This window comes from Papio anubis, chromosome 16, assembly GCF_008728515.1.
Source record: "Papio anubis isolate 15944 chromosome 16, Panubis1.0, whole genome shotgun sequence".
In the NCBI taxonomy this organism is placed as follows: Eukaryota; Metazoa; Chordata; class Mammalia; order Primates; family Cercopithecidae; genus Papio; species Papio anubis.
In genome coordinates this window covers 20,732,325-20,747,565 of record NC_044991.1, presented here as the reverse complement: position 1 = coordinate 20,747,565, position 15,241 = coordinate 20,732,325, and the positions used below count along the sequence as shown (strand labels likewise).

The window sequence follows — 15,241 nt, the reverse complement described above, 5'->3', positions numbered from 1 at the left end:
GAGACATTTGTTATAAAAATCATGTGTTTCTCTTTTATAGGTCCCTATTCTTGCTGCATATTAAACTTTCCTGCTTGTGACAATCTGCATGAATATTAAAATCTGTTCTCCATATCTGTGACTTGTATACACATGGTTGATTTTGGTGACTTGCTAGTGTCTGCAATCTGATTTCAACCCATAGAACCAACATTTTAATTCTTCTTTCTTAAATTTACGATGTTAAAATACAGAAAAAATATATGTGTATATATTGCCTGAATTTTAGGTAGCCAATGTTTTGCATGCTCTGAGATACTTTATTAAGTTTGGGCACAGGCCATTGGGCTCTGATTTAGTAATAAGGATGTAAAACTTACTTGTTCTTTGTAGCAGCGTAGCAAAGGCTAATCCATTTCCCCCAGCAGCTGCTAAGGGCATTAGCTGGTTTTCATGTCTTCTGTCCATAAAGTCAGTCAGTTGCAGGGGACTTGGGATGCAGGTGACTGCTGTAGGAGCAGCCTCTTCATGTGGATTTGTAAAGCTCACTCTAATCCTATCCCAGACTCTTCCTAGACCCCATGCCTGAGATTTCCTTAGTTGTAACTGAGGTTCAGAAAGCAGAGGCTGATGGCACATGGGAATGCTGGAGGCTTGCCCAATGAAGCCGGCAAAATTTTAATTGGTAACATTTTAGAAAATTGAGATTAGAACTCACGCCTTTTAATTGCCGGTGTGCAGCCACATTTTGGGGGGATATATAGGGAGTAGGGTAGTTAGCAGGAGTATATACAAAATGCAGTAAGTGTCTGTTACAGGCTACCTAGAGGACTGGCCTCAGAACAAAGCAATATTGTCTTCTAATCTCTATCTTCTTAATCTCAATATTTCTTCTTTATAGTGTATCTCTGATAAATTGTAGGTTTTTTTTTTTTTTCCCTTCTTAGATGCACAGGTCTCGGAAGAAGTCTTAGTTGCATCAGTTGCAGTTTCTCACAGCACCTTGGGTTTAAGGACGTAAACAAAAACAGAGGGCCAAAAGCTCCTTTTGTTCTCAGAACACAGGCAAGATTTTTTTTTTTTTTGAGATGGAGTTTCGCTCTTGTTGCCCAGGCTGGCGTGCAATGGCGTGATCTCAGCTTACCGCAGTCTCCGCCTCTGGGATTCAAGTGATTCTCCTGCCCCAGCCTCTGGAGTAGCTGGGATTACAGGCATGTGCCACCACACCCGGATAAGTTTGTATTTTTAGTAGAGATGGGGTTTCTCCATGTTGATCAGGCTGGTCTCAAACTCCCGACCTCAGGTGATCTGCCCACCTCAGCCTCCCAAAGTGTTTGGCATTACAGGCGTGAGCCACCGCGTCCAGCCAAGATTTCTTAGTCTTTCTCTGACCCCCAGTCCTATTACATTTGTAAGGGAATTTTTATAGACTGTAGACTTAAAAGCAAGAAGACTTTAGTCCTAAGGTAGAAACTCCCAGTCATTTATGTGAGTAATATTATTTTGCTTTCTTCTCTTCTTTAACCCCTGCCCCAGTTTGTTTCTTTGTCCATCACTGGGCTTCTTTTTGATCCCTGCATCCTCATTCTGAGAGTTTTCTGCTGACTGGCAGCTCCGTGGTGGGGCAGAGTTTGCAGGAAGCTTGTTCCTGAAACTGGCTCAACTAACACGAGGGCCAGCCTGTGCAGACAGCACTCTTGTTCCTGTCTGCATTGGAGGAGACTGCCCTCCTCTTTGCATACTAAACACAAGTTGTTGGAATGCTATTTGCAACTCCCAGAGCCACATTTTGGCTAGGCTTGATACACTGTAAGAGGCAAATGGCCCACTCCTTTTTCAAGGAGTAAAAGTATTCACTATTATTTTACCAGGTTTGCCTTGAAAGCCTAGAAATTGCTTTTTGAAGCCAAGGGTTGAATTAGGATGATTTGAGGGATAGGAGGAGGATCCTCTCATTGTCCTGAAGATTTGGCACCCTGTCTAGATGCTTTTGCTTCTATCTGTCTCCCTTCTATCTGCTGTTATACATAATCCTGTGTCCAGTAGAGTTTGCAGACCAGATTGGCAAGGAGGAACCATTCCAGCTTGTTCAAACCTCAAGCCCCATTTTGCAAACAGGGCTCCTAACTGATCTTTTGAAGCAAATCTGACATTGTTATAGTTTTAGCGTCTTTGATCAATGTATGGCCTTCTCCCTCCTTTTTGATACCTTTTGGATCTATTCTACTTAGTAGAGAGCCTGGCCAGAAGCTATTACCCCATTGTCTTCACTGTGCAATCCACAGTCAGCTTAGAACTCTAGTCTTTTTCAGGAGCCTCATTGGCTGACACTAAAGCCATAAGCCCACTCTGTCATTTGGGGCAAACAGTAGTTTCCCACTGGTGTTCTGATCTGTAGTTCTTTTCTATAAGCAAGAAAAGATTACTCTTGTGGCTCCCTTCAGCTTCTGTGTCATTGCATCATTGCAAATCATAGTCAGTTATAGCATCTAAAAGTAGTACTCTGATCTTGTGAATTCAGTGCCTGAGAGATATATTCTCCCCTTCTTCCAAAGGTGGTGCCACCTCTTTGTTGCCTTCATGCTATGACATGACTTGAGACCACTAATGTAGAGATAAAGGGAAGTCCTAATTCACTTTGTAGTAAATAACTTGAGTACTGTTGATGCAGATAAGTTTGAAGTTCTATTTTTGTTGCTTTCCCTTATAGATCTTTTTAATTAGTCTTGTTGGACACATTGAAGAACTCCAGGGTCAAAGCCTTTTTGACTGAGAGGACTTCATTTTTTTTTTAATTGCAGGTTCCATTACAGCTTATAGAAAGTGTTGAATGCCGAGATATATTTCAGCTTCATTTGACTTGCAAAGACTGCAAAGTTATCAGGTATGTGGTATGTTTGTGTTGCTGTTTAGTGTGGAAAATATTTTTTAAAGAATGGGTCCATTATTTGGTAACTTAGTAAAATACCTTTTGATGATTAACATCATTAGGAATATTTTCTGAGTAGTTTTTGCCTGAAATATTTTATCTGTAGGATGTGTACTTTGCTATGTTGAAAGATGTTTTTTTTTAAAAAAAAAATTTGGAAATAATTTTATATTTACAAAAGTAAAAATACTAAAAAGAATATCAGTACACCATTTACCCAAATTCACTTGTTAACATTTTACTATTTGCTTTATTATTTGCAGAGGCCTGGGGTGTGTGTGTGTGTGTGTGTGTGTGTGTGTGTGTGTGTGTGAGATTCTTTTTCTGAACAGATTGAGAGTAAGTTACATAATCATGGCTCTTAATCCCAAAATACTTTAGTGTGCTTTCCTAAGAATAGGGATATTTTCTTACATAACCATAGCATCATCAATTTTCAAGTTTACATTGATAATACATATATCCAGTCTACTATACATGTTCCAGTTTTGTCAGTTCACCTAATGACCTACTGGTATTTTTTTATCGCGTTCTCCCTCACCTCATTCAGTACAGGATCCAGTCTAGGTCATATATTGCATTTAGCTGCCATGACTCTGTAGCCTTCTTTAATCTGGAACATTTTGTTTTTGTTTTTGTTTGTTTTTGAGACAGAGTCTTGCTCTGTCGCTCAGGCTGGAGTGCAGTGGCAGGATCTCAGCTCACTGCAACCTCCGCCTCCTGGGTTCAAGCGATTCTCCTGCCTCAGCCTCCTGAGTAGCTGGGATTATAGGCGTGTGCCACCACACCTGGCTAATTTTTTGTATTTTTAGTAGAGATGGAGTTTCACCATGTTGGCCAGGCTGGTCTTGAACTCTGACTTCATGATCTGCCCGTTTTGGCTTCCCAAAGTGCTGGGATTACAGGCATGAGCCACCATACCCGCCCAAACTGGAACGTTTTCTACAGCCTTACTTTCTTTTATGACGTTCACATTTTGCAGAATACAGTCTTTTGTTTTAATGGAATACTTCTCATTTTGTGTTTGTCCAGTGTTCCCTCAATTAAATTGAGGTTATGTTTTCTCAACTGGAATACTGTATGTATGATGTCACGTGCTTTTCAGGGTATTGTATTACATCTGGAAGTACCGTGTCCACATATCCTTCACTGGTGATGTTAATTTTGATTATTCCAGTCGAGATGTCACCTGGTTTCTCTATAATTGCTGCATTTTCTCTCTGGCAACTAAAAACAGTCTGGGGGCGCACTTTGAAACAATGCGAATGTCCCTGCTTCTCATAAAAATTTCTCCATAAGTTTAGCATTCTTTGATGATTTTTATCTGCTCTTAACTATAATGGTTGCAGGCTGGGTGCGGTGGCTCACGCCTGTAATCCTAGCACTTTGGGAGGCCTAGGTGGGTGGATCACTTGAGGTCAGGAGTTCGAGACCAGCCTGACCAACATGGCAAAGCCCCGTCTCTACTAAAAATACAAAAATTAGCTGGGTGTGGTGGTGCATGCCTGTAGTCCCAGCTATTCGGGAGTCTGAGGCAGAAGAATTGCTTGAACCTGGGAGGCAGAGGTTGCAGTGAGCTGAGATCAAGCCACTGTACTCTAGCCTGGGTGACAGAACAAGACTCCGTCTGAAAAACAAAAAACCAAAAACCAACAACGATGCCTGAAATGCATTTTTAAATTTAATAGCCCTAGAGGTCTTAAATTCCACAAGTTTTTACTGCATTCCTCTGACCTTTTCTGGGGTGTCAGTAAACATTATGTGTGGGTATATTGATAAACCACCGTGATTGGGACGAGGGAGAGGTTTAAGTGACCCCTTGGTTTTAAGACAGATATTTAAATTGCTTTTTAGTCAGTGAGATTTTGCTTATTTTTTTATAGATACTGGCTACACCACTCAGTTTAAGAAGGTAGTTGCTTATTAATTAATTTTTAACATTGCATTCAAAAAGGCCAAATATTTAAACAAATCTTTATTTTTATTTATTTTCTTGAGACAAGGCCTCACTCTGTTGCCCAAGCTGGAGTGCAGTGGTGTGATCTTGGCTCACTGCAAACTCTACCTCCCTGGTTCAAGCGATTCTTGTGCCTCAGCCTTCTGAGTAGCTGGGATTACAGGTGCATGCCACCACAGCTGGCTAATATTTTTGTATTTTTATTAGAGACGGGAGTTTTGTCATTTTAGCCAGGCTGGTCTCGAACTCCTGACCTCAAGTGATCTGCCCGTTTTGGCCTCCCAAAGTGCTGGGATTACAGGCATGAGCCACTGAACTCAGCCTAAACTCATCTTTAATAAATTAGTTTTCAGTAATTATTTTAACTCCTTAGTTGTATATACTGAAAATTGCAGTTGACAGTAGAATTGTTTTGTTCTCTACATGGTCATAGTTGAAAGTTTCAGTGCAGTCTGTCTTTTGGATCTGATTTGGCCTAATAGCTAAATATTGAAATTACTCCCTAACTGGCTAAAAATAATGCTGTGGTTTTTTGTTTGTTTGTTTTAAACTTGTGCTAATATGTTACTACAAAACAAAAAGGATTTTTCTAAACACATTTTTTATGAGGGACAACCATAAAACGGAAGAAGTAGAATGAAGCTCCACTCGAAAGAGAATAGCTGCCATTTTTCTGTAATAATTGTCATTAATAAATCTTAGAAGAGATTTCATTAGTCTAAAAAAATAGGTTTTCCACATGGTCAGCTTCCTTCTTTGGACATTTTGGTCCATTGGCTAACATTTGTTTTTCTTATAAGTGATAATGAGCATGCGAATGACTGCCTGCCTCAGATGCTTTCTTGACTGTGGTTCCCACTTCGAGTGGGCATTCTTGAAATAATGGCTTTTCTTACATTTCACTTCAACTGTCTGATTATATCCATACTTGTTTGGCTTTACAAAAGGTGTCAGTTTTCAACTTTTGAGCAGTGTCAAGAGTGGCTGAAGAGACTGAACAATGCAATCCGACCACCTGCTAAAATAGAAGATCTCTTCTCATTTGCATACCATGCTTGGTGCATGGAAGTCTATGCCAGTGAAAAGGAGCAACATGGAGACCTGTGCAGACCAGGTACGCCTTTCAGAAATGTGCAAATGGCCAGGGGCTTTATCAAGCTACTGATGGAGGTACTTTTAACATGAAATGGGACACCTAAGCATTGATATATTCAATCAGTGTATATTTTAGGGAGCACCTAGCATGTGCGCAGCATTCTTCTAAGCTTAATAGAACTTCTTTTCTGCCTTCCAGGGGAAGGGAAGAACACTAGAAGGCATCACAATCTATTGGGCCTAAAAACAGCTCAACTATAATAAGGTTTTATGAATATTATGGAAGCCTAATAGAAGGGAGCCATGAGTTTTGTATACATGTGTGGGAAGACTTCACATTTAAACTGGCTTTTGAATCAGCTTTGAAAGTTGAATAGGAGTTCATTGGTGAGAGGCCAGGTGCCTATCAAGAACAAATAGATTGTGGGGTTTTTTTTGTTTTGTTTTTCTTTTTTTGAGACGGAGTTTCGCTCTTGTTGCCCAGGCTGGAGAGCAATGGTGCGATCTCAGCTCACTGCAACCTCCACCTCCTGGGTTCAAGCAATTCCCCTGCCTCAGCCTCCCGTGTAGCTGGGATTACAGGCATGCGCCAAGCACCACCATGCCCAGATAATTTTTTATTTTTAGTAGAGATGGGATTTCTCCATGTTGGTAAGGCTGGTCTTGAGCTCCGACGTCAGGTAATACGCCTGCCTCCGCTGCCCATAGTGCTGGGATTATAGGCGTGAGCCATCGCATCTGGCCTAGATTGTGGGTTTTAACATGTGACCCCCCCCCCAAAAAAAAAAAAGAGATGCTGAGCCTGTTCTGGAACCCAGGCTTCCTGATTCCTCTATGGTCTTTGTTCCCTTCACTGTCATTCTCCATCAGAAATGGCTTTGACCAAGTTCATGTTATTTTTCTGCGTGTAGTTTCCTGTAAACTTTATGTGGTCATAGATAGAACTTTGCTGGTCTAACACTGACTTTTAGTGTGTCAGGTTTCGAAGTGAAGTCTTAAATTTCTATGCAGTGAAAAGTTGTGAGCTTCCTTCAAATAAAGTTTACCCTTGGGACTTTTTTCTAGAAACCTGAAATTTTAATCCGGAATCTTCAATCTTACAAGTCTGCCTGGGGGTCATTTTAAACATTTGAGGCTAATCTTGCTTTTGTTACTTTGTTTCTGGCCCCATCACTAATTGAAGCTTTTGGTTCACGTTCTTGTTCTGTTGTATTAAAATGCTTATAACATTAGCATTATCTTATGTTTAATGTTGCTTTGATAAATACTTTTGTTTGATCCTCATAATCTTGTCAAACAGGCAAGATAGGTTGGTGTCTGTTTTGGGAGCCAAAGAAATGGAGGCTCAGAGGTAAAAAGCCTGTTGTCAAGTCCCAGTGCTAATCACTGACCACAGAACTTAAAACTTAAAACCAGTTCTCAGTTATTCAGACCTGACCGTGGGGGGTGCTGTGGATACAGAGTTTGAAAAACAAAAGCACCTGCCCTCGTGGAGCCTCAGGGAAAGCCTCGGAATCCCAGCTTCTCACAAGCGTGTCCAGGCTAGCAGAATCCTGTCACCTACGACAGACCACACCAACCTTGACGTTTATGAGAATGTGCTTAAACTGTCTCTCACTTCACTCCAATTGTTGCATCTATTTTTTGTCTTTATTGAGATGCCATCACATTTTAAATACATTTTTTAATTTTTTTTATAGCTCTTTTCAAATTTGGGGATTTTTCTTAAAGAGAAAGTTTACAGACAGTGATGTGTACAACTTTTACATGTACATTTTCTGAGTTTTTAACCATTGTATCTTCTTTATTTTTAGTTTCTACCATCTCCTAGGATAACGAACTTAATGAGTGGATTGTACTGCATTATGTTATATAAGAACTTTAATTTGTTTAAGACCCCTGACTCCAAGAGGTACTCCCTAATTTTGGGTTGCCAGCATTTACTCAGCAAGATTTGCTTTCTCCTCTCCTGTTCTCTCACAACCACAGATGGAAAAGTCCTTATCTTTTTAGGAGAGCTTTTTTAGTCCCTTGATAATTATAGTTTCTTTTGGATTTGAGCAAACTCTTAGGATATTCCTGAGAGGTACCTCTGTCTAGTCTTTTAATTATGGGTGGCTTTGTCCTGAGGTGGGATAACTTTTGTCCCCAGACCCTTCCCCTTCCTGATGATATCTGATATTCCTTGGCCATCAAGACATAAAGATATCTACGATGTTGTCTGTCTTTTTGTAGGTTTGTGATGCAAGGGCACGCGAGGGGTAAAGTACTGACTTAGGAATTAGGAAACCTGAATTCAAATGCGTACTCTACAATTTAGTTGAAAAAAAGAACACTGGGCAAGAATTTATGCTCTCTATGCTTTAGTTTCCTTTGTGCTTTAAACTGGGACATTCATGCTCTTCCTGCCCAGGCTGATCCAGGTATCCTGAAGATCAAATCTGTTAATGCTGCAGAGTTCAATTCAGTAAATGTTTAAGTGCCCCCTATGTGCCATGCTTATGAAAACACTTTGGAAATTATGCAACTACAAGGTAATGCAATCATAACTGTTTGGCGAGAGATTATGAGTAAGGGTTGCATTTTGTTTCTTCCCAGTATATACACAGTCCACACTTATGTTAACCTGCCACCACTCAGCATGGAATCTTTTATTTCAGTGACTTGGTTGAATGTATGTGTGTGTATGGCTTTTGCCTTTTATATATATTCACTGTGGAGTACAAAGGAAAAACTTGGTTTTAATTTAAAAAAAAAAAAAAAAACCACCTCGAGGACATCTAGTCAACCTGGTTCTTTTGTCGTTACCTAATATTGTGGAGTGGTGGTGGTGTCTATAGCATTACTCATCAAATATTAGCATACCAGACAACCACATACTTACAAGTCATCTTTAGGATGAGACAACACTTGAGATATTTCAAAGTCATGCCTTTTTATAATCTGCCCCAGTACATGATATCACAAGTGTAGACTCTGAGAGGTGGAAGTTAATTTAATCTCATAGCAGTTAATAAAGTCTTTTATGGAGTCTTCTCTACCTAGCTTGCTAGAAGTAGAATGTATCAGAAAGGAGGGAAATGAGAAAATTACATAATTGTCTTAGTATTCATATAAATCTTAGTTTCTGGCTGTTGAACCGGTCATAGTTAAGCCAGCCATACTGTGGTCACAGCTCTAAGGCTTAATCAGCTTTGGAAGAAGTTTCAGCATTGCTGTTGGAGTTTACCTGTGAAACCTGCAGAAGCCTTTGTCAAATTCTTGACCCTTCTTTTAGCCCCTTAAACACTAAAAAAGAAGTGGGCCTAAAGCTGAAAACTTCTCTCCCATGTCCTTAATTTCCTGCTCCTCATTGCAACTGACTTGGTGGTGGTGGTCTATACTAGAGTGTTATTCTGGAGGCCTGACAGATGACTGGGCAGTTTAGCTGCCAGTTTAGTAGCGTCAGGCCTACCTCTGTAACCTCTCTCATGTGAAATGTCCATTAAGCCCGTCTTGTTTATCCACAAATAGCATATGACTCTGGGTCTTAACACTGTTGTGAAGCTGCCTATTTATCTGTCCTCTGGGTTTGAATGCAGTCCAGGAAGTTACATCTAGAGGATTTACTGGGACCTTTGTACGTAGAAAAAGCATAATTCCTTTCTCCATATTTGAAAATCTGGTGAGAAATAGTTCTTACCTTCTCTCACTCGTATTCGTCTGCTTCCTCGCCTGCCAGGTAAAGGCCGGTCCCTTCTGTCCTAGGCCTTTTAGGCTGTATATAATTGTGGGCTTGAATACTCAGGATCAGCCAGGGAGCTAGACTTTTTAGGGAAAACTTTTTAGATCACTGATTGACACTGTGCTTCTGATAAAGGGAGTTAGGGAACTTCATTGCTTTTAAAAAGAAAGTTTTCATTTCTACTAAAATGAAAATTGCTGGACTGTATTATTTTTAGTTTAAGAAATACTAAATGCTGAAAAGGGACAAAGGCAGATAGGAAGGGTTGAAATGGAAATACAAAGCCAAACAAAACCTTATACGCCCCAGTATTTAAAGTAAGTTGGGATATCACAATGTATTTAATGTTGAATTGATGGAGACCTGAGAATTCTGAGATGGAAATTTTTAAGGGCAATCCAGCAATAGATGTGTTTGTGCTTATTTTTCTTGCTAAGTAAACATGAGTGAACATCTCACACAGTTCACAAAAGCTGGTTAAATTCCTGATGTATGTAATGATGTGTTTTTCAAATCCAGTAGTGGGTCATGAAATCTAATTTTAAAGAAATGGAATAGAAAATATCAAATTGTGTCACACAGTAAGAGTGGATATTGTTTTGTGAAATGCTTTCAAAAAAATAATGTATGTTGTATTAGCTGGGCACAGCGTCTGCCTATAGTCCCAGCTATTCAAGAGGCTGAGGTGGGAAGATTGCTTGAGTTTAGGAGTTCAAATCCAGCTTAGGCAACAGAGGGAGACCCGGTCTCTCAAAAAATGAAAAAATTAAAACATGTTTGTTGTATTGTGATATAAAACATAATGCTTATTATGGGTTGTGATGGTCAGTTTCACAGTTTATGAAGTCACTGCGTTAGAGGATATAAAAATAATTAAAACTCATTCCCGTTCTCAAAGAACTCAAAATAACAGATTTTCTATACTTGCTAGTCAGTATATATTTCTGTGTATAGCTCAGAATGTTGTGCTCTGGATGGTCGTTCTAAGTCCTTCTTTGGGAAGTGATTCTGTGAAGTAAATTGCTAGTGATAGTGATTGTTACTGTTATTATTTTGCCGGTGGTTATTTTTAAATCACAAGATCCTTTTAGGGTATCTATGTGTTTTACCCTAAGATAGAGGTATTAATGTTAAAGACCATTAATGTACAGTTCAAGAAAAGCACAGAAAAATTTTTTTAAAAAATCATTAATGAAATACTTTCACCTCTTGCAAAGACTTGGAGCTATATCCCAGAGTAGGGGGAAAAAAATCTCTTAATGAACTGGGAATTTGCCACAGTCTTGCAGCTTTTAAATTGGGATTATGAATTAAAGACTCCTTGTCTTTTTTTTTTTTTTCTTTCTTTCTTTTTTTCTGAGACAGGGTATCACTCTGTTGCCCAGGCTGGAGTGCAATGGTGTGATGACGGCTCACTGCAGCCTCAACTTCCCTAGGTTCAGGTGATCCTCCCACTTCAGCCTCTCAAGTAGCTGGGACTACAGGCATGTACCACCACTACCTAATTTTTGCATTTTTGTAGAGACGGGGTTTCACCATGTTGCCAAGGCTGGTCTTGAACTCCTGGGCTCAAGCAGTCTGCCTGCCTCAGCCTCCCAAAGTGCTGGGATTACAGGCGTGAGGCACTGTGTCTGGCCTAGTATTCTTGATGGTCAGTATTCCTTGCAATTTGTATACAGATAGCACCCCAATTCAAATAGTTTTTTCCTGTTTGGAAGCCTGCTACATTGCTTCTAAAAGTTTTCCAGAATGGGATGGATTTAGCTATTATTTCTTCTTGTACCTCTCAACCTCATCTTTTTATAACTCTCCTTCAGGAAACGTATAATACCTACCTTGAGCTCAAGAAAAGCAGTTTAAATGGGAAAGTAGTTTAACAGAATTGTCTTTCATTCAAGTAATTGCTGTTTCCTATTCTGTAGCTCCTCTTCCAGGGAGAACAAAGCTTTATACCTTGATCACCAAAGTGAAGTCTGTTTTGTGCTTTTGTTGTTGTGGTTTCTTCCAGCACTGCTAGCACTTATTTTGCAAGCTGTACCATTGTATATTAGAGGTACTGCTTAATATTTTTTAAAATAACATACTGACCTCAGGCTGTGTATGTTTTCAAGGAAGAAAGCTATTTCAGATTTACTGAATTTATGTTAGCTTCATTTCTACCTTTGTTTTGCTTTCTTAAGGAAGAGAAAGCCAGATTCATTAGGGCAAATATAGCCAGATTATACCAGCTTGGGTGGCTGTTCTTGCAAATAATCAGCACTTAGTAGTGTGGTGTTTCCTGAGATTCCTGACTGGCAGTTATGATTCCATGACCTGTTAACCTGCAATTCCATCATCTAAAAGGCTCTGGAAACCAGAATGTTTTTCATTCACTATTTGGTGTCTTGGCTGGACCTGATCTGAGCTGACATGAGGCTATTTTGTTGCTTTATTTATCCCACCTCGTGTGAATGATACATATCTTTCAGGAAAGAAATATAAATACTTGTTTAAGGAGATCTTGTTAAGCATGTGAGCCTAATATTATAATATATGCACTGTTTTACTACCTTTTGAAAGTTTGGAAAACTCTCAAATTCTAAAATTTGAACCAAAGGGTTTTGGATGAGGAATTATAGATCTGTATTGCTACTCGTGGTGATCTTGTTATTGATTTTATTTCTTAATAAGTGTACTGTCAGTCTGAGTGTGGAAGTAGGCAAGTAGCCAGTGTTGTAGGACAAGAGCATGGGTTTTGGGGCCAGACAGGCCTGCCATAATAACTTCTCTGTTTTAATTTTGTCCTTTGTAAAATGAGCTTAGTGATCCTGTTCTCAGAGTTGATAGTAAGGATTAGATGAGATAACATAACTCTTGATCAGAATTAATTTCTTTCCTTTTTATAATCTTCACCTGACAGGGATCTTTCTAAACTAAAACTATATAATATGTTACTTTTATTATTTATACAATGCCTACGTTTAAAAATACACAGGCTGGGCGCAGTGGCTCACGCCTGCAATCCCAGCACTTTCGGAGACCGAGGCGGGCAGATCACATGAGGCCAGGAGTTCGAGACCAGCCTGGCCAATGTGGTGAAATCCCATCTCTACTGAAGGTGCAAAAATTAGCCAGTCATGGTGGCATGCACCTGTAATACCAGCTATTTGGGTGGCTGAGGCACAAGAATCGCTTGAATCCGGGAGGCGGAAGTTTCAGTGAGCCGAGATCACACCACTGCACTCCAGCCTGGGTGACAGAGTGGAACCCTGTCTCAGAATATATTTATATTTCCATATATGTAAAAAATATATATTTCCATATATGTAAAATAGATAATATAAATTTCTTTGTTTTTATTCCACCCGTTTTGCAAAATGGTGTTCATTTCTTCCTTTCTGCTGTTTATCCTTGGCCTCTAGGGGAGCATGTAACTTCAAGGTTTAAAAACGAGGTGGAGAGGATGGGTTTTGATATGAACAACGCCTGGAGGATTTCCAACATCAATGAGAAGTACAAGTGAGTTATATGGGTCCCTGTGGACTATGTTTCACAGCCAGTGCCTTTGCAGAAACCACAATTCTCATGTGGCAGAACATTTGAACTTAGAGTTTTTCTTTGAAATGGTTTTATTTATTAAATCTAAAGGCATATGATCTTCAGAGTATTTATTGAACCTTCTGTTCCCATTGCTATCATTGGAGTGGAAAGTGATCCTTACTTAACAGGATCCTAGAACCTTCCCTTCTACCCCCTTTAGGCCTCTGTTTTTTCTGGTACATGCATGTCTAGATAATACTGTGTTTGCCTATAGGTAGGCAGTTACCATTTTTCTCATCACCACTTGGCATCACATTAGAGATAGGATCAGTGGTCTCATAAGCAGTGACAGAACATTTATGAACTAGTTTTTATGACTGTAATTTTACTCCAAGTGCTGTGGAATAGACATAAGTATAGGTTGAGTATCCCTTATCTGAAATTCTTGGGACTGTAAATATTTCAGATTTTGGATTTTTTTCAGGTTTTGGAGTATTTGCATGAACATAATGAGATTATCTTGGGCCTGGGACCCAAGTCTAAACACAAAATTCTTTGTCTCATACACACATTATACACAAAGCTGGAAGGTAATTTTATACAATATTTTAAATAACTTCACATGATGTTTTGTACAAAAAGTTTTGACTGTGACTTGATTGCAAGCCATCGCATGAGGTCAGGTGTGGAATTTTCCACTTGTGGCATTATGTCAGCACTCAAAGTTTCGAATTTTGGAGCATTTCAGATTTTTGGATTAAAGATGCTCAATCTGTATTATTCTGTTCTTTAATATGTTGCTCTAAAACCAACTTCACTGCTATGATCATTTAACCATTAAATATTAATGTAACCATTATTTGACTGGGCATGGTGGCTCACACCTGTAATCCCAGCACTTTGGGAGGCCAAGGCGGATCAGCTGAGGTCAGGAGTTTGAGACCAGCCTAGCCAACATGGCGAAACCCTGTCTCTACTAAAAATACAAAAATTAGCTGGGTGTGGTGGTGCACGCCTGTAGTCCCAGCTACTTGGGAGGCTGAGGCAGGAGAATTACTTGAACCTGGGAGGTGGAGGTTGTAGTGAGCTGAGATTGCACCACTGTACTCCAACCTGGGCAATAGAGTGAGACTCTGTAACCATTTAGCCATTACCCATTTCCTTAAAATGTGTAAGTGCATTGGTGGGGGAGGACAGTTAACTACTGTGATTTTGGTAATCCAAATTTCTATAAAACAAAATTGTCCCGGATAGTTAAATATCTTAAATCTTTAAATATATCCTTCTCCTACCTTTTCCTGCATCACTGATCATTCTGTGGCATCTTAGCTGTCTCAAATTATGATAGCCATTTTCCTGGTCTATTTGTGGCTAGCCATCAGAGTGTTTCAGTTTTCACTGGAAAAGCTATAGCTAATTGCTGTAGACAGTTCTTAATGTGGACCTTCTCCAGGGAGTTAAGAACCCAGGGTGTTTTGAAGAGTTGGGCGCTGCAGACTTTTTATACTTTTGCCTGTTCTCAGTGATGAGTCAAAGCAAAGAAAGAGGGTGAATACTGGATGAGGGGGCGGCCTCAGAGAGCCTGTGGCTGCATTAGGCTTTCCTGAGTGTAACCTGTACTGGAAATTGTTTATCCACAACTAAGTAGGTACTGAAGAACTGACTACTGGGAGTGTAGTACCTATAGGACAGTGAACAGAATGTTTAGAAAATTAGATCAAGTTAAAAAACTGAATTAAGACAGACTTGTTGGAAAATAATCCCTAATTAATATGGATTTTAAAAGTTAACTTCTTGGGAGGCCAAGATAGGAGGATTGATTGAGTCCAGGAGTTTGAGACTAGGCTGGGCAACAGAGTGAGACCTCATCTCTACAGAAAATTTTTTAAAAATTTGGCCGGGCACGGTGGGCTCATGCCTCTAATCCCAGCACTTTGGGAGGCCGAGGCGGGCGGATCACGAGGTCAGGAGATCGAGACCATCCTGGCTAACATGATGAAACCCCATCTCTACTTAAAAATACAAAAAATTAGCTGGG

General features: G+C 39.7%; 1 protein-coding gene across 15 annotated transcripts in view; it reads left to right on the top strand.

Annotated features, from left to right (window-relative positions):
• MTMR3 (myotubularin related protein 3) overlaps positions 1 to 15,241 on the top strand; it is a 147,198-nt gene that overhangs the window by 101,583 nt on the left and 30,374 nt on the right. For all 15 annotated transcript variants that reach the window (XM_017945221.2, XM_017945219.2, XM_017945222.3 and 12 more), the window contains 3 exons: positions 2,781 to 2,863; positions 5,813 to 5,979; positions 13,086 to 13,182. In XM_017945221.2, coding sequence (XP_017800710.2) covers positions 2,781 to 2,863; positions 5,813 to 5,979; positions 13,086 to 13,182 — 347 coding nt within the window. The remainder of the gene's footprint in view (positions 1 to 2,780; positions 2,864 to 5,812; positions 5,980 to 13,085; positions 13,183 to 15,241) is intronic.